This window comes from Dreissena polymorpha, chromosome 2, assembly GCF_020536995.1.
Source record: "Dreissena polymorpha isolate Duluth1 chromosome 2, UMN_Dpol_1.0, whole genome shotgun sequence".
Lineage (NCBI taxonomy): Eukaryota > Metazoa > Mollusca > Bivalvia > Myida > Dreissenidae > Dreissena > Dreissena polymorpha.
In genome coordinates this window covers 13,910,158-13,936,495 of record NC_068356.1, presented here as the reverse complement: position 1 = coordinate 13,936,495, position 26,338 = coordinate 13,910,158, and the positions used below count along the sequence as shown (strand labels likewise).

The 26,338-nt window shown below is 36.8% G+C and overlaps 2 protein-coding genes across 6 annotated transcripts in view; one reads left to right on the top strand and one right to left on the bottom strand.

The window, feature by feature from the left end:
- Positions 1 to 22,787, bottom strand: part of LOC127865919 (inhibitor of nuclear factor kappa-B kinase subunit alpha-like) — a 27,551-nt gene extending 4,764 nt beyond the window's left edge. The window contains exons 1-16 of one of the 2 annotated variants that reach the window (XM_052406008.1): positions 22,639 to 22,787; positions 21,880 to 21,976; positions 21,191 to 21,406; positions 20,518 to 20,676; positions 18,621 to 18,710; positions 16,222 to 16,346; positions 15,098 to 15,202; positions 12,878 to 13,010; positions 8,589 to 8,780; positions 7,693 to 7,836; positions 5,267 to 5,358; positions 4,398 to 4,499; positions 3,955 to 4,007; positions 3,627 to 3,694; positions 1,819 to 1,931; positions 415 to 464 (exon numbers count right to left, since the gene is read on the bottom strand). In XM_052406008.1, the coding sequence (XP_052261968.1) occupies positions 415 to 464; positions 1,819 to 1,931; positions 3,627 to 3,694; positions 3,955 to 4,007; positions 4,398 to 4,499; positions 5,267 to 5,358; positions 7,693 to 7,836; positions 8,589 to 8,780; positions 12,878 to 13,010; positions 15,098 to 15,202; positions 16,222 to 16,346; positions 18,621 to 18,710; positions 20,518 to 20,676; positions 21,191 to 21,406; positions 21,880 to 21,975 (1,738 nt within the window). In that variant the 5' untranslated portion in view covers position 21,976; positions 22,639 to 22,787. The remainder of the gene's footprint in view (positions 1 to 414; positions 465 to 1,818; positions 1,932 to 3,626; positions 3,695 to 3,954; positions 4,008 to 4,397; positions 4,500 to 5,266; positions 5,359 to 7,692; positions 7,837 to 8,588; positions 8,781 to 12,877; positions 13,011 to 15,097; positions 15,203 to 16,221; positions 16,347 to 18,620; positions 18,711 to 20,517; positions 20,677 to 21,190; positions 21,407 to 21,879; positions 21,977 to 22,638) is intronic. The other variant, XM_052406009.1, reaches the window with a different exon arrangement.
- The window catches only part of LOC127865934 (D-beta-hydroxybutyrate dehydrogenase, mitochondrial-like), a 22,155-nt gene continuing 18,593 nt past the window's right edge, over positions 22,777 to 26,338 (top strand). The window contains exon 1 of one of the 4 annotated variants that reach the window (XM_052406085.1): positions 22,777 to 22,884. The gene's annotated coding sequence lies outside the window, so the exon portion shown is untranslated. Of the gene's footprint in view, positions 22,885 to 22,915; positions 23,118 to 26,338 lie in introns of those variants that run through there. The other 3 variants (XM_052406088.1, XM_052406089.1, XM_052406086.1) reach the window with 3 other exon arrangements.

Here is a 26,338-nt window from a genome sequence, read left to right as displayed (position 1 = left end):
TAATATCAACATCAATATCAGACTGGGATAAATATACATATATACATTTTAAACTGCAATTAATATATTGTCATATATTACACATTGGCATAATTTTAGAATTGAGTTTTGGAATTGGAATGAATGTAGAGTAACATATCACATTAGAAAGAACGTTGGCCTGTAGTTCACATTAGAATGGATAAAGACATATGACATTGGCATTGGTATGACTTACATCGAAATAAAAATACACATACATTTCACATTGGAATAAACAAAAAATAACAGTTCAATTGAAGACTGATATAAAAGCACTTCGTTTGTAACTCAGAAAAGGAATTTCAGCTCAAATATAGGCTCAAATAATTATGGTTCCAAATAATTTTACTTTCATTCTAAAGGTATAAGAAGTCCTTCTTTGGATGCCCATACCTCTAACTTGTTGTCTGAAATCTTGATATGCCTTCTTGGCCTGCTTAGCTCTGAAAATAAAAACATGAGGTGGCTTTGAAGACTGTCACATTGGCATAAGGATGTCAACTTTTTTCAGAACAACCACCTTTGCTTGGGCTTTTTTTTCTAATTTAACCCACTTACATACCAAAGTATTGCAATAATAACCTTAATTAAATAGACTGTATTTAATTGTTTTTATACAAGTCTAAGTACACATGGAATGCATCTTGGGTATACTCTCTATTAAAAAACAATAAAAGACAAAATTGTCATCTAAAGAATGAGTGTTCTAACAAACTATGTGTAATTATATTATATATTGAGAACTAAAACGTCTACCCTTCTTTATGCTCTTAATGATATTTTTACCAATAATGAGATTCCATGTTTATTCAACTGCAATAATGTTCAACTGCAATTTTCAACAGGGAGAAATTCATATAAAATTGATGATATGCTACATTCATAAATAAAATTATGACCATGATACCATCTTCAAGATGTAATGCCGTACAACCAGTAAAATGATCCACAATGAAAAAGTCTTTATTCTATAAGTCTAAAGTATTTCCTTTCAATATCATAAAAAAACACCAGGCTGATAAATCAGAAACACAAAATGAATATAGGCAGTGCTCTGAACAAAAACGAGTTTAATGAATGTGGATAAAGTGTAATTCCAAATTAGCCAGTGCAGGGATTACACTTTCCTCTTTCAAGGAATTTTTCAATTTAATAATGTCTCTTCTAAAAGAACAACTAGTCTAGATGGAAAGTGTCATCCCAGATTAGCACGTACAGGCTTTACAACTAGTCTAGATGGAAAGTGTCATCCCAGATTAGCACGTACAGGCTTTACAACTAGTCTAGATGGAAAGTGTTATCCCAGATTAGCACGTACAGGCTTTACAAGTCTAGATGGAAAGTGTCATCCCAGATTAGCACGTACAGGCTTTACAACTAGTCTAGATGGAAAGTGTCATCCCAGATTAGCACGTACAGGCTTTACAACTAGTCTAGATGGAAAGTGTCATCCCAGATTAGCACGTACAGGCTTTACAAGTCTAGATGGAAAGTGTCATCCCAGATTAGCACGTACAGGCTTTACAACTAGTCTAGATGGAAAGTGTCATCCCAGATTAGCACGTACAGGCTTTACAACGAGTTTAGATGGAAAGTGTCATCCCAGATTAGCACGTACAGGCTTTACGCAATCCCAACTAGTCTAGATGGAAAGTGTCATCCCAGATTAGCACGTACAGACAACTAGTCTAGATGGAAAGTGTCATCCCAGATTAGCCATAGAGGCTTTACGCAATCCATTCTCATAGCATGGCTTATATTCTTTTCTCTAAAGAATCCAATACAAAATAAACCTACAGCTGCTCAAGAGTGTCATCCTGTTTTGTTTTTGCAAAGGGACTTTTCTGCAATTCCACTATCCTCGTCTGTAGAGCATTTGCATGGTTATCCAGCTCTACCACCCTATTTTCCTAAAACAACAATATAATGTATACATAATATGCAGTTTTTCTTATGAACATATCCCTTATTCATCAAATTAATATTTTTATCCCATTTTTATACCGACATTGACGGTATAACACCATATGAAATAAACTAGCCTGTCTCCCACCTTGTTGAATATACCTGTCGCGTGCACGGACTACTTTTTATTCTACCACTATGATTTTTCATAAGAAACCTCTAGAGTTAAGAAAACTTTAGCTTTAAAATTATATGACCTTCAACCTTTAGATCTAGTCTAAGGACATAATTTTTCGTCATCCGTATAATATATCAGCTGATTGATGGCGTCATAAAATGACATACATATTGCGTTATCTTTGTGATGTCATCTTTTGGTTTAGACGAAACTAGTAAAACGAGTTGTATGCGAGGTCTCGGAATAAAACATTGAAGACGCGCATTTTTTTCGTGTTAATGTATCGTAGATGTTATTATAAAAAAGTGCATATTCTATGGACTACTTACCTCGGATCGAACCGGTGGGACGAAGGATTTAGATCTACATGTAGATCTAGCTTATTCGTGTTATTGATTTTCAGAATGTGCCTGCCTATTTGAATGTAAAATTGTGTGTGTAGAACATATTGATGGGTGTGTATTTTGGTTCAGTAGTCTATTCGGATTGTTTTGCTTATGGATGTAAGTAAACGTAAGGGTATTTTCTTTAATGAATAAACTTTGTCTTTGTTATTATCAAAGAAAGTCTATTCAGTAAGAATTACCCGTTTGCAACAAGTGTTTCAAAGTTGAATCAAAGCTTGATAGAATTATTACGGATTATCTTGTGTTTGGGTCACAAACTACAGGATGTGAAGGCTAGATCTAGACGCCATCAAAATCTGCAGCGTCCATGAACAAATAAGGCGAGTATAGTTTTTTTATAATTTATGTTTCGAACGACTCTGTGTGCAAATCTACATGTACATGTATGTTGACATCAACATCATTTTGTCAGGAGCAATCGCCGCCATATTGGATTTTGATCATTTTCTTTCGAAAACAAAATGAAAATAAAATCTTCTTTTGCGCATGTAATGTGTTACAATTTGCATGCTGCGTAAAATTGAATCGAGGCATATGGTGATGTTTTTTTCTCGTTTTACAGATTGTGTGTGAAATTTTTAAAGACTATTTTGCGTACCAGAACAAATACATTCTATATCACTACGCATGGTTACATTTGTTAGATTTTAAGCACTTTTAAGAATGAATTACAATTATTGTTAAGGTTATTAGATCTATTAATGTTAAATGTAATGTTGAAAAAAATGGGATAAATTGAATACTCGGTTAGCATTGAATACAGAGAAGTTTATGTTGCTCGGCTCAAACACCGTAAGCGCTAGCCAAGGCTCGCGCTCCCGGGCGTTCTAAGCGTCGCAACATAAACTACTCTGTATTTAATGCTAACCTAGTATTCTCTATATCTCTTAGCAAATGCCATTTAATAATGAGCTGACAGAGTGGCTCTTAGCCAGACTGTGTGTATGCGCAGGCTTGTCTGGAGCTAGGCTGGGGGCATATGCAATATGAAACAATTTTGCATGGCCCTGCTTGTTTAACCAGGTAATGTGTAATTCTACAACAATCTGTCACCAAGCATTAAGTTAGCTTGATGCTACTTTATAATATCTATTTTTCCTTAAAAATATAATTACCAGCTTTTTAAATTCTAGTACATCTTGTGTCATTTTCATCCACTTTGTGTACATCCTGTCTGAACCTGCAGTAATTTGAACAAACTTTTATACATTTATACAAAACATGGTGTGATGTACATGACTGTGATATATTGTATACCATTTATCAAACCTTATGTGATATTTTATGCTTAATTATGGTTAAATTTAATTTCCAATAAGTTAAGGATAATGTAATCTGAAAGTTGAAATAAAGCAAAAAAACTTGGTTTGAGATATAAAAATGACCATAATTGTTTCAATTCAAATATATTCACATACTTGTGAAATCAAATAAAATACTCACTAACTCCACCATTGTTGACTTGTTCACAGTAAAACATCACATCATGTTCTAAACTAAAATGCAAAATAATATCATAATATAGATTGATTAATATTTTGTGTTTCACATTTCAACTCACACACATTGAGTATTTATGAATTATTTATGGAATTTTCAAGCATTTATTTTGTTTGTAAAATATCTTTTAAAGTTTGTGTTTGGGTGTGCTTTATTGGGAAACCATTGTACATGTGCCTGGGGATAATCCCACCGGTCTGGTAAAGTAAGGTGACCACCTCTCAAATTGACATGGCATTGAATCACTTGCAGCAGTGAATGTTCCAACAACAACTGTGCTAGTCTACACAATTCTATAAAATTGTATTGATCTATGGTACTCAAACAACATGATTATTTGCACTGATAAAAAAAGTAAGTTCTTAATGTATTCTGAAAATACTTACCTTTCCTGGAAGTATTTAATCTTTGTCAACATAACTTCTTTCTCTGCCAACATTTTATTCTTGGTTTTTACAAACTGGGAATCACTCCTTAATAAACTTAACCTGAAATCAGGAGAAAAGTATTACTTTCTATTAAAATAATGTAAGTAATACTTCTTGCTCAAAGACATTTATGCTTTTCACAACACCAGTAACTAAAAACAATAAAAACAAGAGAGAGAGAGATGTTTAAAATTCAATTATTGTAACATAAATCTTATTTTACTTTCAAATATTTTTATGGTCATAATATTATTAAATTACTGTTTTAAATATTAACTGGAATTAAATTGGACTAAATTTATTTATTTTTCATAACCAGAATGTTAATTATTAAATATACTATACCGAATATGGCAGTTGAATTAAAACAATTTTGCATGACTAAAGAAAGTGCAAAATTGCATGAAATAGGGAATAACCCTTTTAAAAGCAGTCTGACCATTATGCTACAAAACTATTCTGAATCTGGGATAACAGGGCTTAATGCATGTGCCTAAAGTTTTGTCCTAGATAAGCCTGTGGGGACTGCACAGCTTAATGGACACTTTCAGCCTATACTGGATGTGTACCTCCTTAAAAAGAAAACTACCATAAAAGCAGACAGCACAGGCTAATCTGGAATTAGATTTTACCCACATGCATTTAACACTGTATTCCCAGATCAAGGGTAAAATCAGCAATAAAGTCTTACATGATGGCCCGTTGACTGAGCAATAAAGTCTTACATGATGGCCCGTTGACTGAGCAATAAAGTCTTACATGATGGCCCGTTGACTGAGCAATAAAGTCTTACATGATGGCCCGTTGACTGAGCAATAAAGTCTTACATGATGGCCCGTTGACTGAGCACTAGCCGTTTGAAAAGCTGATGGACTTCTTCACAGTAAACAACCGACTCAGCCCAAGTTCTTTTTTGTTCCTGCGATATTTTTGGAGGTAAAACAAATCTATAAATCATACACAAAATAAGAAAAAAACTGGTTATTTTACCTTGTACAACTATAAACAATGTGTTTTCATTAATCGTTATCATTAAGTTATTGTCTCAGGTGGCAAGGTTTATTTTCAAATACAGAAGACAAAAGCTTTCTTGTTGAAGGATGATTGTAAACCCTAATGGGTGCCTTAAATGCCTTTATATGGGACTTCAGTTTTAAGGAGTTTGTGCATGTGTACAAGCTTGGAATCAATTCAGTTTATAAAATTCTGAATACTGGAATGTGTACATTCAATTGTCTTGTCAAGTGTTTATCCATTGCAATGTATATTCCCACTCCCTTTATTGCATTTAATGAAATTTATATAATTTACCTTTAAATTTATAGTTTAATTTATTTTGTTTTATTTCATTATTTTATAATAAACAAGAGATGTATTCGTCAGAAACACAATGCCCCCTATTGCGCCCCTTTGTTCATGAGAACACCGCTTTGAAATTATTTAAATAAAAATTGACCTTTGACCTTGAAGGATGACCTTGACCTTGAACTTCTACCACTCAAAATGTGCAGCTTCATGAGATACACATGCATGCCAAATATCAGATTGCTATCTTCAATATTGAAAAAGTTATGGCCAATAAAAGTTTTCGGACGGACAGACGCCATATATTTGACATTTGACCTTGAAGGATGACCTTGACCTTCACCTTTCACCACTTAAAATGTTCAGCTCCATGAGATACACAGGCATGCCAAATATCAAGTTGCTATCTTCAATAGTGAAAAAGTTATGGCCAATGTTAAAGTTTTTGGACGGATGGACGCCATTTATTTGACATTTGACCTTGAAGGATGACCTTGACCTTCACCTTTCACCACTCAATATATTCAGCTTCATGAGGTACACATGCATGCCAAATATATATGTTGCTATCTTCAATAGTGAAAAATTTATGGCCAATGTTAAAGTTTTTGGACGGACGGACAGACGCCATATATTAGACATTTGACCTTGAAGGATGACCTTGACCTTCACTTTTCACCACTCAAAATGTGCAGCTCTGTGAGATGCACATGCATGCCAAATATCAAGTTTCTATGTTCAATAATGCAGTTATGGCCAATGTTAAAGTTTTTTTTTCGGACGGACAGACATACTGACATACACACATACTGACATACACACATACTGACATACACACATACTGACATACTGACTGACGGACAGTTCAACTGCTATATGCCATCCTACTGGGGGCTTAAAAATCTCACTCAATAAGCAAAGTCTTAGCAGGCTTATGTCTGAAACAAGTGTCCAACAAGAGCACCGCATAGCAGGTGCCAACGCTCAGCTGTGGGTGCAGTTTTGAATAAATGAAAGCTTGTCAGAAGAAAAGCACTTTAATTTTAGAGATGTTAAAGTTTTATATTAGAGGTCACAGTGACCTTGACCTTTGACCTGGTGACCTAAAAATGGGTGTGGCATGTTGAACTGCTGAAGGTGCATCTACATATGAAGTTTCAAAGTTGTAGGTGGAAGCACTTTGATATTAGAGCCAAGTTAAAGTTTTATATCAGAGGTAACAGTGACCTTGACCTTTGACTTAGTGACCCAAAAATGGGTGTGGCGTGTATAACTCATCAAGGTGCATCTACATATGAAGTTTCAAAGTTGTAGGTGGAAGCACTTTGATTTTAGAGCCAATGTTAAGGTTTTATATTAGAGGTCACAGTGAACTTGACCTTACACCTAGTGATCCAAAAATGGGTGTGGCGTGTAGAACACATCAAGGTGCAGCTACATATGAAGTTTCAAGGTTGTAGGTGGAAGCACTTTAATTTTAGAGCCAATGTTAAGGTTTTAGCACGATGCGGACAACAGACCGCAGGCGTCAGACGACAAGCTGGCTATGACAATACCTCGGTTTTCACCAAAAATGGTTGTTCTCCAAAGTTTGCAATATCAATTGAATAATTTTGTTTGTCAATGTAGTAAATACATAATGCCGTAATTGAAGAAAAAGTCATTATTTGGCTACATAACTTTGAACATTACATGACATGATTTATCTAACAAGGCTTTTTACGCTGATTTGGAATGGATCCTTAGCCTTCAGTTTTGGGGAATATACATCTAGCTTCGTTTTTTTCATTTTGGCAGAAATTTTCATAGCAGGCTAGTAGAAAGAACAGGCCTTGCATAAGTTTAAGTGGCAATTGTGGGACTTTTTTCAAACGGAATGACCATAAAAATCCCTACACTAAAGAAGGAAATCAAAATTGCTGGTAAACATCAATTAGTGCAATGTAACCTGGAATGGCAGCATAGTCTTGGCATCCTTGACAATGGCCTGTATGAGAGGCGGGAAAGCCCTCTTGGTCTTCCCATCAACTCCTTCTATGGAGAAGTTCTCACCACCATGGCGGAACAGGAACACAAAATACTCCTGCTCGGACTGCAAGAGAAATCACGACAATTTATCATCTGACATGTGTACTGACTGAGAATTTGGAATTGACAAAAAATAAAATGTTTGACTGCTTGAAAATATTTTAACATGATCAATTTGTGAGCTGTGTTATTAGCAATATATATGTTTATTAACCACTTGCTCAAAAACCTGTGGAATGGTTTCTTTTTCATTATTTTCAAAATGATTTTGTATATATTTAGTTTGGTTAAAGATACCAATAACATTTGGTTAGTCAATTTTCTTTAATGGTAAAATAAAAGGTTTCTTTCTTGGAAAATAAACCCACACAAAACATACAAACTAGAAATAAAACTAAGCTTTTAAAAATACAATTCATGTGTAAATATTCAATTTACATAATTATTAAACATATCATTAGGTTAACAATTATTTGCACTAATACTTAACTGACCCTATTAAATAGCCTTTTGTTTTATATGTTTAACACATTCACAATCATATGGTTCCATTTTGTTCATTTCATATTATATACATTTTTCGTTAAAGTTTCCTTTGATTTAATATAACACAATGACAGACAATGATGGGCTAAATGTTGGTTAATGGCTACATATATTTAAGCTTTTTATTTAAGCTAAGTTATGACTTCATTAAATAATATTTATCTAAGATTTGTTCAGTCATGAGTTCACTAAATAACATCTAAGTACCAAGTTAGTTTTAAGAGAACAATAACCAAACCAACAAATGAACCCAAACCAGTCTTCCCCTACCGGTTCCAGCCAGCACTGTGTGGCAGGTTTGGACTGGTCTGGAGTCATCCCATTGGCCATGATGATGTCCTGGTCACCAATGGCGATCTGGGTCTCATCCTCAATACGCCGCTGAAGGTCGTAGATTGTGTGGGCGTCTATCACAGGGAATGTCAGCAAGTCATTGGTAGACACCTGTAGGAGGTATATTATCTGCAAGAAGAAAAACATTAGGTATATTATCTGCAAGAAGAAAAACCTTAGGTATATTATCAGCAAGAAGAAAAACATTAGGTATATAATCTGCAAATAAGAAAAACATTAGGTATATTATCTACAAGAAGAAAAACATTACAGTTGGCATTTCAGGAAATAAATACATGCCCATAAGTGAATATCTGGAATAAAAGTAACATTGCAAATTTACTACAATCTTTACAAGATTTCTTTACTGCAGAATGCTCCTGTGACCTTTACCTTTGTTTTCTTGAACTTAAAATAAATAATAAATGATAATGGTATGTATACTTCACATTCAACAACTGGTGTACCAGTGACTTCTAGGAAAGGCTAGATGACAACCAAGAATAGAACGGTGACACTGGAGAGACAGATGACCACCAGGATCAGACTGGACTGAGGCATTAGGGGTAGCTTCCCGAACTGCAGTCTTCGAGAGAGGACACCCACCAACAAGCTACAGACTCCACAAATGAAAGACACCCCCAGAGTCTACTGAGAGGGGGGGAGGATGATAGACTCAAATGGACGGATTTCATGGTATCGACACGGCCTGCCCAACTGAATACGAATAGAGATGGAACAGTCACCTGCAATTGTGGAAAGGTGTGTAAGAACCAACGCGGTCTACGCATCCACCAAGGGAAGTCCGATTGCCAACATGTGAGGTCACAACGACAGCGCTTAGCTGGTGTGCTAGTGAGACCTAGGAGTACCCCAGTCTGGATTCAACCCACAGTACTGGGGAATTCTCCGTCAATGAGACAGCACATGATGTCTTCCGGGAACCAGAAGTGGAAGACAATCCCCTCCTTGAGCTACTTCAGACACAAGGAACCCAAGATGCAGACCAGGCGACTGTTCCGGATAGACCAATGCAAGACACTGCCACTAGAACCAGGAAAGAAAGGATCAAGTGGCCCAAGGCGTCCAACAAGCAATAATTGAAACAACTCGACGAGGATCTCGACATCATCCTCAAAACATCCTTGCAAGGACCAGTGGATCGGAAACTCACCACCCTCACCACCCTTATCTACTCAGTAGGGAGGGAGAGATTTGGACTTGAAGAGGGAATTGCACGAAAAGAACCTCCAAAACCTAACAGACGGCAGACCCGTATCCAGAATCTGAGACACGAACTCAGACAGCTTACCTCAAGATACCGTGCCAGTTCACCTACGGAAAGGACAGGACTAACGCAACTCCGGCAAACACTACGGTCAGAGCTGATGTCACTACGGAAAGCCGAAAACACAAGAAGGAAAGCCAGGGAAAGGGCAAAGAGAGCAGCATTCACAGCCAACCCATACAAGTTTGCAAGATCCTTACTCGACAAAGAACAGTCAGGGAAGTTAGAAGCACCACTTGAAGAGGTTGAAAGATATCTCCATTCTACACACTCTGACCCCAATCGAGAGGAACCGCTAGGGGACTGTGAACGAATAGACCCAGCTCAGGAACCAGAGAAGCCGTTAGATGTTTCGGAACCAACGCTGGGGGAAGTCAACGATACCATCAGGAAAGAGCGAAGTGCTTCAGCGCCCTGACCCAACGCCATCCCGTACAAAGTATACAAGATGTGCCCATTACTTCCAAAGCGGTTGTGGAGGCTTCTTTGGGTTGTATGGAGGAAGGGGGAGATTCCAGACGCATGGAAGGAAGCAGAGGGAGTATTTACACCAAAGAAGATGAACTCCAAGACAGTCAACCAGTTCCGAACGATCTGGTTGCTCAACGTCGAGGGAAAAATATTCTTTGCTATCCTTGCAAGGTGTCTGACATCTTTCTTGACTGGAAACAAGTACATTGACACTTCAGTTCAGAAAGGGGGAGTCCGGCTGTGTGGAGCACACCAGCTCAATCACACAGCTCATCTGTGAGGCGAAAGAAGGCAGGAAGGACCTTACCATTGTCTGGCTTGACTTAGCCAACGCGTATGGATCCATTCCACACCAGCTGATCTACACAGCCCTCCAGCACTATCATGTAGATGGCCAGGTACAGAAGATTATCACCAGCTACATGGATGGCATCCGGCTACGGTTTGCTGTAGGTGACCAACTAACTAGATGGCAGAAGCTGGAAAAGGGAATCGTGACAGGATGCACTGTTTCTGTGGTTCTTTTCATTATGAGGATGAACCTTCTAATAAACGCGGCTCAATGCGAGACGAGAGGTCCAAAGACAGAATCAGGAATCTATCTCCCATCTAGCAGAGGTTTTATGGACGACCTCATATTGTCGACTACAACGCATGTCCAAGCTAGGTGGATGCTGACAGCCCTGACAGACATCGCTTCATGGGGAAGAATAAAGTTCAAGGCAGTCAAATCCAGAGCCCTCGTCTTAAGAAGGGACAGACAACAGAAAGATTCAAGCTCCTCGTATAGAATGAGGAGATCCCATCCATAGTGAAAAGCCCAATAAAGTGCCTTGGGAAATGGTTTGACGCAAGTCTACAAGACTCGAGACAACGCCAAGAAGTTCAAGCAACAGGTAGAAGATGGCCTCAAGAATATTGATCGGTGTGGACTACCAGGGAATTTCAAAGCCTGGTTGTACCAGCATGCATTGATCCCAAGACCTTCTGGCCACTGATGCTGTACGAGGTTGCTATTACGACAGTCAAAGCCCTCGAGAGGACTACCAGCAGGCACACTAGAACATGTGCTGTCATCCTGCTCTACAGCACTGACACAGGGGAGGTACCGATGGAGGCATGACTCAGTACTAAGAGAGCTGGCTGACTGGCTGGAAAAGGAGCGCAAGAAAGAATGAGGAAACCACCCTTCTCATAAGCTCATATCCTTCGTGAAGACAGGTCAGACCAGTAAAACGCAAAAGACACACAAGTTGTCAATCTTAGATGGCACAACTGGTTGGAACATGGAGGTGGATTTGGGGAAGAGACATTTATTCCCGGACGTGGTCCAGACAACCCTACGACCAGATGTCGTACGGTGGTCCCAGACAGGGAAGAAGCTCATCGTCATCGAGCTGACAGTACCATGGGAGACAAGGTGTGAAGAGGCTTACGAAAAGAAGAAAGCGAAGTACTCAGAGCTCCTAGATCTCTGTAAGCAACGAGGCTGGCGTACTTGGTTGTTCCTGGTAGAAGTTGGCGCAAGAGGTTTCTGTTCCCAGTCAGTATTCAGATTAATGACAGCACTTAGGGCTACTGGCAGAGACAGAAGAGGGGCTATCCAGAGACTGAGCAAAGCAGCTGAGAGGGCGTCAAGTTGGCTGTGGTTTAAACGAGAGGAGAAGAGCTGGAAGCATCACCCAACACACAGTGATTGATCACCACTGTGGGCCCACCGCCACCAGAGTGTTCATGGAATAATAGGCCGAAACACTCCATGATGGCAGCATCCATGCTGATGATGTTGGTTGAGAGCATTCCATTATCAACCCATGATAATCGTATGTATACTTCACAAAATAGCAGTCATCCTTCTCCCCAAACTACCCAGCATAACAATTTGTAAACTCCTAAAAGATATCTGTATATTGTGTGGAAACAGATTTTAAGTTACACAACTCTGATACATTGACCTCAAAATTGTTAGGCTTCTTCCTTTCCTTAATAAAAACAACATATTAATGTAGATGATAGCAGGTCAAAGTATTAATTAGTTATTCTGAGGAAGCAATCATTTATATGGAGAAAACACATTTCAAGGCATTTTCCTTTTCTTCCAAATAAAGAATTTATAAATGTGAATGAGCATGGGTCAAACATTTTTTTGGTATCATGTCTAAATAAATTCAATGATACAAGGCCCTCTTTTCTTGACCTGGTGACCTAAAAGTAACTAGAAGTCTTCGGATCCTACCAAGTAACCAACATGCCAATTTAGATAACTGTTTTAAGCATTCTCTTAATGGTAAACAGAAACATATTTCATTATACCTGTGATTGTTACCTTAACCTTTGACCTACAATAAATAGGTGATGGACCACTGACACAGGACTAATCTTAACACCACACATTGAGCCCTTAAACCAAAGGTTAACTAAAACACAATAAATACACACAATGATATGATGGAATACTAGAACTCACTTTCATATTTAGCACAGTTTCGAGTATATTGAAGCATGTGGCTCGACTATCCTTCCCTAGTCCTCCACCTCGAGCCTTGGGGTCCCATCTCAACATCAGCCTTAACCACTGTTCTAGATAAGTCTGCATAGACCTGCAATAGTATCCTTGGGAGTAAATGTTAAGTATTTTAATAAAATAACTAGGCCAAACGTGATCATATGTAATAAGCGAAAAAAGTTGTATGCAATTGTTAAAAACAAGAGGCCTAAGGCCCTAGGTTGCTCATCTGAGACTACAAGGAACTGAAATGTCCTGTGAACCATCCGAAACCATTCTAGAACTCAGCTGAGGTATCATTACAATTTTTTTTTGGCAAATTAAATGATGATTGGGCAATAAAGGCTTTTAGAATGTTTACAAAGTTTCACCTATGCCATTTTTTAACTCTGCTGTTATATCATTAGACAAATTTTTCTGAGCAAGTTTGATTTGGCAAAATAATGTGACGTCTAGAGTGCACAAAAGGTTTCACTACAGCCGTTGCAGGAAAAACGAACCATTTTCAAACTCCTCTGGGACATCATAAAAAAACATTCTATGGTGTTCACTAGCTTTTCATTAATCTGACCTGAAGTAGTGACCATAGTGCACATATTTCCTTAAGACGAGTGTTGTGATAAAGTTTAATGAAAGCTGTACAATAAGTGTGGCCTAAAGAGTGTTCACAAGGTAAATGTTGACAAAGAACAATGCATTTAAATATGGACAAAACGGTGATAACAAAAGCTTACCATCAGCATATTAGCTCATGTCAACTAAACTCCAATACAATTAAAATCATGATCAGTTTTTAATTCATTTTTGTCTAAGTCCCAATTTGGAATGAAAAGAAAATGACTATTAACAAAAAATTGATGAGTAAATATTTAATGGAAATAAACTTTAACCAATTCACACACAAACATACTCTAGCTTCATTTGCATTTCAGCATTATTTTAACTTTGACCATCCGCTGATTATCATGACAGAAGCATACTATAACCAGGTCTCATTTAAAGCATACTATAACCAGGTCTCATTTAAAGCATACTATAACCAGGTCTCATTTAAAGCATACAATAACCAGGTCTCATTTAAAGCATACTATAACCAGGTCTCATTTTAAGCATACTATAACCAGGTCTCATTTAAAGCATACTTTAACCAGGTCTCATTTAAAGCATACTATAACCAGGTCTCATTTAAAGCATACTATAACCAGGTCTCATTTAAAGCATACTATAACCAGGTCTCATTTAAAGCATACTATAACCAGGTCTCATTTAAAGCATACTATAACCAGGTCTCATTTAAAGTGAATCATTATGAACTCTTTGCTGGTCAAAGCCATCAAATAAATTACTAGAACATTTGTTGTTATTGTAAAGCAACCTTATAATTATGCCAGGTAACAACACGTGAAATCCTATACCCCTGGCCAAATCACTGACATGAGGATGGAAATCACCTGATTCATTAATAAAATGTATGACATTACGGGTAATATTTAATATTTTTTAATATAAGATAACCAGCCTAGCCTGTTCATGGTTGTCTGTTAGTGGTTGGTATACACCTGTGTTACTTCACTTCCTCTTACCTGCTCAGTCTGTTAGTGGTTGGTATACACCTGTGTTACTTCACTTCCCCTTACCTGCTCAGTCTGTTAGTGGTTTGTACACACCTGTGTTACTTCACTTTCCCTTACCTGCTCAGTCCGTTAGTGGTTGGTATATACCTGTGTTACTTCACTTCCCCTTACCTGCTCAGTCTGTTAGTGGTTGGTATACACCTGTGTTACTTCACTTCCCCTTACCTGCTCAGTCTGTTAGTGCTTGGTATACACCTGTGTTACTTCACTTCCCCTTACCTGCTCAGTCTGTTAGTGGTTGGTATACACCTGTGTTACTTCACTTCCCCTTACCTGCTCAGTCTGTTAGTGGTTGGTATACACCTGTGTTACTTCACTTCCCCTTACCTGCTCAGTCTGTTAGTGGTTGGTATACACCTGTGTTACTTCACTACTCCTTACCTGCTCAGTCTGTTAGTGGTTGGTATACATCTGTGTTACTTCACTTCCCCTTACCTGCTTAGTCAGTCTGTTAGTGGTTGGTATACACCTGTGTTACTTCACTACCCATTACCTGCTCAGTCTGTTAGTAGTTGGTATACACCTGTGTTACTTCACTACTCCTTACCTGCTCAGTCTGTTAGTGGTTGGTATACATCTGTAGAACTTCACTTCCCCATGTTCAACTATGGCACAAATATCATCTGGGGATTTCTTGCACACTTCGTTGTGCCTTAAACAGCCAAAAGTACACTTTGAAAACAGCTACATTTTATTATAAATAGGAAGATACATTCAAGTCCCACATTTTTGAAATACATTTATTAAGACATTCAAAACCATGTTACTTTATACTAGACTTAGGCTTAATTATTTTAACTGTTATAAAGAAATTGTAGACATGTCTCAACAATTGTCTAGTTAAATGTACACGGACATAATTGTAGTTTTAAGTCAAATATTCCTCTTAGTAAAAAAACTTATCTAACTATGAAAAGTAATTATAAAAATATTAATCCCCTGGTATGAGTAAATTATTTTGTTGCTGTCAGACCAGATAAATAGATCTGGAGACGGATTCAATAAACAATCATAAGAAAGTTGCCATTTGTAAAACAGTAGAACCAATTTTTTGGAAATATAACATGTTAAACAAGACTATTGCCAAGCAATATAGTCCCCTACCGGCTCCACCATTGTCAGAAATTCCACCATTGTCAGATTTTTTTTTTTAATTTGTTGCCATAGCAACCAGAATTTTTGACGTAGGAACACAATGAAATGACATGCATAATCTCCATATTGCCATCTATCCATGTTTCAAGTTTCGTGAAAAAATATTAAGAACTTTAAAAGTTATCGCAGGATCCAGAAACCACCATTTTCAGCCATATATCTAGTCTATTTGTTGCCATAGCAACCAGTATTTTTGATGTAGGAACAAAATAAAATGAAATGCATAATGTCCATATTGCCATCTATCCATGTTTCAAGCTTCATGAAAAAATATTAAAAACTTTTTAAGTTATCGCAGGATCCAGAAAAGTGTGACTGAGTGACAGACTGACAGACAGAGCGCAAACCATAAGTCCCCTCCGGTGAAACCGGTAGGGGACAATAACGAGCAAAGCAAACGATTAATAAGTCATTTATCTGTAAATCATTAATGGGAGCTTATTGAAGCTGTCCACTGACAAGTTTTGAGTTGATGATAATTACTCAACACCACTGAAATACAATGTTAGCACATACCACTCTATGGGTTTGCGGTCCGGAAGGAATGGTCTGTAGCCAGTGATGCATTCAAACACCACCGTACCAAAGGACCAGAAGTCAACAGTACATGTGTATTTACTGCTTGAGTACAGTTCTGGGGCCTGAAATAAACTACTTATGAACCTTGCTCTGGGAAAACAGGGCTTAATGCATGTGTGCGTAAAATGTTGTCCCAGTCCTGAGCAAGCTGCACAGGCTAATCTGGCACAATACTTTCTACCTAAATTGGTATTCTGAAAACAAAAGACAATAAACACCTTAAAGTGTAAAGTGTTGTGCCTGATTAGCACCTACAGACCCCACAGGCTAATCTGGGAAGACACTCTACCAATATGCATTCAGCCCTGTTTTTAAGAGGGAGGCTAATATGCATGTATACGTTACGAAAAACTTACAATTCATGTTTAGATTGTAACAAAACCTTATAACAGAACAGAACAGAATCGTTTATTCAGACTTAAGCATGTCAAGCTCATCATCATTTACAATCATATACAATAGTAGCATGAAGTAAATACACCAAAAATATAATCAATTCGAAGAAAGATCAATTTACAATGTAAGGAGTAAACATGTTATCGTGTTTTCGTGAGACTGTTATAATATAATTTCAAATGTAGTTTAATAATTGCAGCACTCATTATATTATTCTGCAACAAGTTGCACTAGTGAATAGAATTTTTGTTTCAAACTTCATATGGAAGATATTACTCATTTTTTATGCATTCAAACCTTTTTCAGAAAGAAAAATACATTAATATGAAGTCATATGATGGGCGTATGTAACCGCATAAATCCAACTTTATATTTGAATGTTATTTTCATTCGTAGTCAAGTGAAATTTATAAATATGGGATAGGAATGCTGATAACTTTAAAGCTGTTTGTAATGAAAATAAGACCTCAAAATGTGTTACACTTAATTGTAGTTAAGTATTGTATTAGTGTTAATATTAGTACTTTCCCATTTGTTGACCACCTATATGAAAATCGAAAACTATAGTTGGTCTATTAGGATATGGTTCCTTAGTGAATATTAAAATCGTATCATTTAGAGGGCAATCTATAAGTTCTAAAAGTAAAAACTCCATCTATATACACTAGTCAATTAAAATTGTATTATACCCCAGCTTCGGCAGTGGATTAAAACATAACATTCTATACAATGATATTATACCCCAGCGTCAGCAGTGGATTAAAACATTACATTCTCTACAATGATATTATACCCCAGCTTTGGCAGTGGATTAAAACATTACATTCTATACAATGATGTTATACCCCAGCGTCGGCAGTGGATTAAAACATTACATTCTATACAATGATATTATACTCCAGCTTCGGCAGTGGATTAAAACATTACATTCTATACAATGATATTATACCCCAGCGTTGGCAGTGGATTAAAACATTACATTCTATACAATGATATTATACCCCAGCGTCAGCAGTGGATTAAAACATTACATTCTCTACAATGATATTATACCCCAGCTTTGGCAGTGGATTAAAACATTACATTCTATACAATGATGTTATACCCCAGCGTCGGCAGTGGATTAAAACATTACATTCTATACAATGATATTATACCCCAGCTTTGGCAATGGATTAAAACATTACATTCTATACAATGATATTATACCCCAGCGTCGGCAGTGGATTAAAACATTACATTCTATACAATGATATTATACCCCTGCGTCGGCAGTGGATTAAAACATTAAATTCTATACAATGATATTATACCCCAGCGTCGGCAGTGGATTAAAACATTACATTCTATACAATGATATTATACCCCAGCGTAGGCAGTGGATTAAAACATTACATTCTATACAATGATATTATACCCCAGCGTCAGCAGTGGATTAAAACATTACATTCTATACAATGATATTATACCCCAGCGTCGGCAGTGGATAGAAACATTACATTCTATACAATGATATTATACCCCAGCGTCGGCAGTGGATTAAAACATTACATTCTATACAATGATATTATACCCATTAATGAACAAATGTTAAGCTTACTAAGCTTTCTTATATTCTAAAGAATTATCCAGAAGCTTTTTATGGCAATGCTCGTAATGTGACAAGTATACAGTACAGTACAACATGTGTTAATGAGCCTAGCTCCAGGAAAACTTTCCACATAAACTGGAATATCTTTTAAACAGACTTCCTTTAATATAAAAAATCCATAAAAGTAGACAGTGTTGTCCCTGATTAGCCTGTAAGGCCTGTATAGGCTTATCTTGGACAACACTGTATGCACATAAATTAAGTCCTGTTTTTCCAGATCAAGGCCAAAATAACTTAGAGGCATTAGGTCCGTATGATACACTTCAAACAGCTGATAACGTCTACATACCAGATATTGCAATGTGCCGACGAAGGAAGTACATACGCTTCCCTGGTCCAGCTCCTTTGCATAGCCAAGGTCAATAATCTTGTAAATGGTCTGAAAGAGCACACCGCAAGGAATAACAAGAAAATAAGCAAATAACACTAGAGCTTTGTCACAGACGTGACGAATACCCCCACATGCCGCATCGACACATAATATTTTGCAAGTCGTCTTCACAAAAAACAGCGGACACCATGCTCAATTTTTAAAACGCACTTAGTGACCCCTTGACCTAGTTTTTGACCCAGAAAGGCCCATGTTCTAACTTGGCCTTAAGATCATCTCCATAAAACGTCTGACTAAGTTTGGTGAAGATCGGATGTAAACTACTTGAATTAGAGAGCGGACACCATGCTGAATGTTAAAAAACACACTAAGTGACCCCGTGACCTAGTTTTAGGCCCGGAATGGCCCATGTTCACACTTGTCCTAGAGATCATTTAGATAAAACTTGTGACCAAGTTTGGTGAGGATTGGATGAAAACTACTTGAATTAGAGAGCGGACAACATGGTGAGGTTTAAAACGCACTAAGATACCCCGTGACCTAGTTTTTGACCCGGCATGACCCATATTCAAACTTGACCTAGACATCATCTAAATACAACTTCTGACCAAGTTTGGTGAAGATTGGATGAAAACTACTTGAATTAGAGAGCGGAAAACATTGTGATGTTTAAAACGCACGAAGTGACCCCGTGATCTTGTTTTTGACCCGGCATGACCCATATTCAAACTTGCCCTAGACATTATCAAGATACAACTTCTGACCAATTTTGGTGAAGATTGGATAAAATCTACTTGAATCAGAGAGCTGACCACATGGTGAGGTTTAAAACACACTAAGTGACCCTGTGACCTAGTTTTTGACCCGGCATGGCCAATGTTCGAAATTGACCTACACATCATCTAGTTACAACTTCTGACCAAGTGTGGTGAAGATCGGAATTAAACTACTTGAAATAGAGAGCGGACACCATGCTCAATGTGTAAAATGTACTAAGCGACCCCGTGACCTAGTTTTTGATCTGGCATGGCCCATGATCGAACTTGGCCTTCAGATCATCTAGATAAAACTTCTGACCAAGTTTGGTGACGATCGGATGAAAACTACTTGAATTAGAGAGAGGACAATATGTTGTATGTTTAAAACGCACTAAGTGACCCCATGACCTAGTTTTTTGACCTGGCAAGGCCCATGTTCGAACTTTGCCTTGACATCATCTAGATACAACTTCTGACCAAGTTTGGTGAAGATCGGATGAAAACTACTTGAATTAGAGAGCGGACACTGAATACGGACCGACAGACAGACCGACCGACAGACAAGTTCACTCCTATATACCCCACTAAACTTCGTTTGTGGGGGTATAAAAAAAGACCTTTCTTCATCACTCATATTGTAATTTATACGTTATTATTTTAAAAATTGATTTTACGATCAATCAGAAATTTAACAAAATTACAACATAAAATAACTTATTAAAATACCTAACATAATGTCAATAGTATGAACATGCCTGTGTTATTCCACTGTAAATAAAGCAAGATTCATTCAACTAGGGTTAATTCCTTCAATGCAAACATGATGATGCAAAATATTTTTGTTAAGATTTGATATCATATAACTGTAAACATTTTCTAAATGAAACATATGAGCAATACATGTATTCTCAAAATCTTTGCCTAATGCATGTGAGTTAAGTGTTGTCCCAGTCAGCACAGGCTAATCAGGGACAACACTTTCTGCTTTTATGGCATTTTTAGTTTAAAGGCTGTCTACTCTAAGCAGAAATCCAGTTTAGGAACATGCATTAAGCCCAGTTTTCCAAGAAAGAGGAACATCTTATTACACAACTTACCCGCTCATCTAATGGCTTCATAACAATATTTTCAGGCTTGAGGTCTCTGTGTATGATCTTGTTGCTATGGAGATATTCAATCCCGGCTGAGACATCATGGATGAGGCACCGCACAACATACTCCTTCAAGCCACAGCAGTTTTCAGGCATGTTTAACAACTGAAATCAAATTTGAATAACCAAAACAGGCTACATTGCTCTGGAGGAAAGGCAATTTATAGCATCTTGTTTGTTCCACAAATAGAACTATCATCAACAAACAAAAATATTTAATATTTGTTTGAATTTTGTATTTTAGGCAGATCTGTCCAAGATCAGCGTTTGCAGTCTGCATATTTAATTAAAGATTTCTACATTTTTGAAAAGAGAAGTCTTCCTACAAACAGTAAACTTATAAGAATAAAAAGGTTGTGTGGACTAATAGCCAATGCACTCCTCCTTAAATAATATTTATACCCCCATATCCATCATAATTAACTTTTCTTTTTAAAATGAATTTAATGAAATTACCAAAAGAAAAATCCTTTAAAAGGATTATACCAAAATAGAGGAAAGTGTCATCTCTTATTAGCCTGTACGGACTGCACAGGCTTATTTAAGATGTCACTTCACGCACATGCATTATTCCCAGATTTCCTAGAACAGGGCTCTAATGTTAAATATCAAACATTACCCTGCGTAGGTCCCCACCAGAGCAGTACTCCATGGCAAGCAGCGGGAGCTCTGTGGGCCTAACGTCTAACTCGGCGGGCACCTCGAGGGCCGTGATCACGTTCTCGTGTTCCAGCTTGCCCATGATCTTCACCTCCATCTGCCACCGCTTCTTGTGCTTGTCTGTCATCTCATTGGCCAGCCGGCACTTCTTAATGGCCACGTATTTACCTGACTCCTGGTAAAAGTATACAATAAATTTAGCCTTGTTCTCGGAACATTGGGCTTCATGCATTTGCATCAAGTCATTCAAGTGTCATCCCAGATTAACCTGTTCAGTCTGCACAGGTTAATCTGGGATACACTTTCCGTCTAAAAACTGAATTTTTATATGAAGAGTAACATGAAAGCGGAAAAAGATGGCCCTGATAAGCCTGTGACCACACTTTACACAGATGCATTAAGCACATTTTTTCCAGAACAAGGCTTAATTGATACTGTGCTTTTGTATCAATGTCAGTGCATCACTAAAAATACAGAGCCATTAGAAATACAAATACATGTAGTGTTTATTTCCATAGTGTTTGAAATGACATATATATTGGTTAAATTATGTAAAGGACATATCCCAGAACCCTGTCATACTGATTGGTTTAGATACTAGATCAAATTAGAAATGTTAATTTTAAGCACAACAAGCTTTAAACAGACCTCATTTTTCCACAAGGTTACAGCTCCAAATCCACCTGAGCCAATGCTTCTTTCTTCTATCCAGGTTCCCTTCCTTCTAATAACCACATCAGACATCCTTAATATAGAAAACCATCTGATAAAGTTTTGTATTATATTGAGTATCTTAGTTATCAAAATACTAAAATTGATATTTTTGTTACACATAATTACTTTTCCATTTCATTTTTATACCCCAACAAATATTATAATGGTCTTTTATTTTATATCATTATATCCCACAAGTCTTGATAATGGGATTTTTTACAAAAACAACATCAAAATGTTATTGAACTTGATATGAATTGATCAAGATCATAAAAATTGTGATGAACGATTGTTGATATTTAGTATAAGGCATTGCGTAGTGTTTAATCACATTCCCCATGAAAATGAACATGTCTCCAACTCATCCTGATCTTATTGAAAGGCTATGTTTATTTCTTTGAGGCCTCAATCGTTGGTGAATAGTAGTATTTTAGACTTAAATGGAAATCTTGTACACTTAATTAGTGTTACTGCATGTTGTCTTCAGTCTTTAAATCATGTTAGTAGTGGTATTACTGGTACAGCATACAGATTAAGGTTTGTAAATATCTGGTTAGTGTTAGAGAATACACTATGTGTGTGAGATCCGATAGTGGGTTCCCGTGATAGTGTCATGCCATGGTTTGAATAAAAATGAATATGGTTTGTTTCAGAGAAATCTAATAAACTATAATATTACGTTATATGCTTTACCTGCGTTTCTTCCCTTGTATACAGAAAAGCGTAAAAAGGATGTCCGATTTTCTGGTAAATAACTATTAATCACATTTGGAAAGTTCATAGGGAATTCCGGAAGAAAATAAAACCTATCTTTATGACGTAAAAACTTTCGACACCGTATCACAGTGGGAGTCAAAACAACAACAACTTCACTCCTATCAAACTGAACATAAATAACTCCATAACATTATACTTACATCTTGAATATTTGACAGACAAGTTAGTACTAATTAAATTATTAATGCAAAATATATAAACGCGAAATGCTCACATAATTATAATTGTAAACTTGTTTAAAACTTCGGGTGCAGTTCATCAACTCGAAGCTAGTCAACTCGTACCTAACGTCCTAAGTCAACACGTACCTTCGGTCAACTCGTACACGACTTGGTTAACTCGTACCCGATTTTTGGTCAACACGTACCCCCACTAGTCAACTATTACCCGATTTGGTAAACACGTACCCTTTTTAAAATTATTCATATAAATCAAAGACGGGAAATACGTTTTTCATATGTTTTTGATATGAATATAAAGATCTAGGTTGTTTTTTTTTCTTGCTTTTTTGAGATTTTTTTATAAGGAGACAAGTTCATTATTTTTAACAGGTGTATACACAATGTGCTTGTAGTGCCTGTTACTGACACGTGCCGTAGTTGTCAGCGTTTTGTTCGATAAATTGTTATACTAATAACACCTTTATGATAACAGGACCGTCGACGAATTGTTTAACAAATTGTTTGTTGTGCATCTAAAATGACACTCGCGGCAGCATTTTCTTTGATGACATGTTTGATTGAAATTCACATGAAGACTTAGTATAAGCCAGCTGTTAGGGTTGCAGACGCCAAGTAATGAACAATGTGTATGTTGAACTGTGTGAACAAGTTTATGTTGTTAGATAAAAATGTGTAATATATGTGTGCAATAAAATCTTATTAAAACATCTAAATACTCATTAAATCCTTTTGTTTTTACTCAATAATAAGTACTATTCTCGAGTAATGGAACTAGGCGTTTGTTGAACTGTGTGAACAAGTTTATGTTGTTAGATAAAAATGTGTAATATATCACGTGTCCAATAAAATCTTATTAAAACATCTAAATACTCATTAAACCCGTTTGTTTTTACTCAATAATCTTAAGTATTCTCGAGTAATGGAACAATTTGTTTGTTGAACTGTGTGAACAAGTTTATGTTGTTAGTCTTAGATAAAAATGTGTAATATACGTGTCCAATAAACTCTTATTAAGGTAGCGCACCCCTAATGGGCACATATCCAAATATAATTTAATTAATCATTTTCCTAATCAGCATCATTTCACTGAACTACATGCAAATTTGTAGGTAGGCTTTCCATGCTTTTTAAAAAAATATGCTGATTTTTTCAAAACCACCTTCACGCTCGGCTTTTGTCCAGTTAATTTTCACCCCTGGGGTGTATAAAAGTTCCATAATTAACTCAAATTTCCAAATATGGGCATGCAGTTGGTGTGCACAAATCCAGTAAAGGTGTTTAAAGTTTAAACAAGATGAAATAAGTATTCTTTTACAGACATTTATTTTTTACAAATTTTTATCTATGGAAATGCGCCATGAAATGTAAGTGATTTCAGCCAAGTAAAAATTGGGTCGGTTAAAAACAAAGTGTCATAAAATTCAAAATAGTATCATTTAAGTTATATTTTAAATTTAGTTTTTATAGAAACACTATATACAGCAAAAATACCAAGAAATAGACAGATTTACCGTTTACTTGTTGAAATAAAAATAAAAATGCAACATGCATCATTCGTATTTTCTGCAGTAAATTAACCAATTTAGCCATAACGTTGTTGAAATTTTAAAAATTGATGGATGTGCATACAATTTTCAACATATTTAAGCCCCCCTTCGAAAGAAGAGGGGGTATATTGCTTAGCTCATGTCGGTCGGTCTGTCGGTCCGTCCACCAGGTGGTTGTCAGACGATAACTCAAGAACGCTTGGGCCTAGGATCATGAAACTTCATAGGTAGATTGATCATGACTTGCAGATGACCCCTATTGATTTTGAGGTCACTAGGTCAAAGGTCAAGGTCACGGTGACCCGAAATAGTAAAATGGTTTCCGGATAATAACTTAAGAACGCATACGCCTAGGATCATGAAACTTCATAGGTAGATTGATCATGACTCGCAGATGACCCCTATTGATTTTGAGGTCACAAGGTCAAAGGTCAAGGTCACGGTGACCCGAAATAGTAAAATCGTTTTCAGATGATAACTCAAGAACGCATACGCCTAGGATCATGAAACTTCATAGGTAGATTGATAATGACTTGCAGATGACCCCTATTGATTTTGAGGTCACAAGGTCAAAGGTCAAGGTCACGGTGACCCGAAATAGTAAAATGATTTTCGGATGATAACTCAAGAACTGTTTTGCATAGGATCATGAAACTTCATAGGTACATTGATTGTGACTTGCAGATGACCCCTATTGATTTTCAGGTCACTAGGTCAAAGGTCAAGGTCACAGTGACAAAAATCGTATTCACACAATGGCTGCCACTACAACGGACAGCCCATATGGGGGGCATGCATGTTTTACAAACAGCCCTTGTTTACAATAAACATAGCTTATATGTTATATTAAATCAAATTACGTTAGAAAAGAAATAAAACGCGTCGCAAAAAGTAAACGATGCCGGCAGGATTCGAACCTGCGCGGGAAGAACCCAAAAGATTTCTAGTCCATCGCCTTAACCACTCGGCCACAACAACTTCACATCAGTGCAACTTTAAATTAGATATTCATAAGTAAACAGGTTAAAAGGCTCGTCAATCTTTGAAGAAATCGCGAAATCATATTTTTCAGATGATAATTAGATCAAAATCAATATTTATAGTGAAAATAATGTATTCTAAATTAATTAGGTAAACACATATCAAAATTCAAAGTTTGAAAAAAATAAAATGCATCTCTCGGAAATTACCGATCATTGAAGATCGGCAATGATCGTAAAATAAATCGCGGGAAATCATTAGAGGTGTGCTACCTTAAAACATCTAAATGCTCATTAAACCCGTTTGTATTCTTTATTTTTAGGTGCAGATTAAATCAATTTAAATATCAACAATCTGTATCAAGTAATGTGTTGTTCGATATTTAACACAGGTGCAGATTATGTAAATTACAATATAAATGACGATGCAGAATTGGTTAATATATAAGTATTTTGTATGTATGTTGTGTTTTATGCTTTACAATAATTTAATAATAAAAAATAAATCATAACGTTACTGTTGGTTTTTAACCAGGTTTTCCGAAGGAAAAAACTGGTTATTAGATTGGCGAATGCAGGGGGGCTGGCTGGCTGGCTGGCGGGCTGACTGGCGGGCGGGCGGAACAAGCTTGTCCGGGCCATAACTATGTCGTTCATTGTCATATTTTAAAATCATTTGGCACATTTGTTCACCATCATTGGACGGTGTGTCGCGCGAAATAATTACGTCGATATCTCCAAGGTCAAGGTCACACTTTGAGTGCAAAGGTCAAAATTGGCAATAAATGAGCTTGTCTGGGCCATAACTATGTCATTCATTGTGAGATTTTACAATTATTTGGCACATTTGTTCACCATCATGGGACGGTGTGTCGCACGAAAGAATCACGTCAATATCTCCAATGTC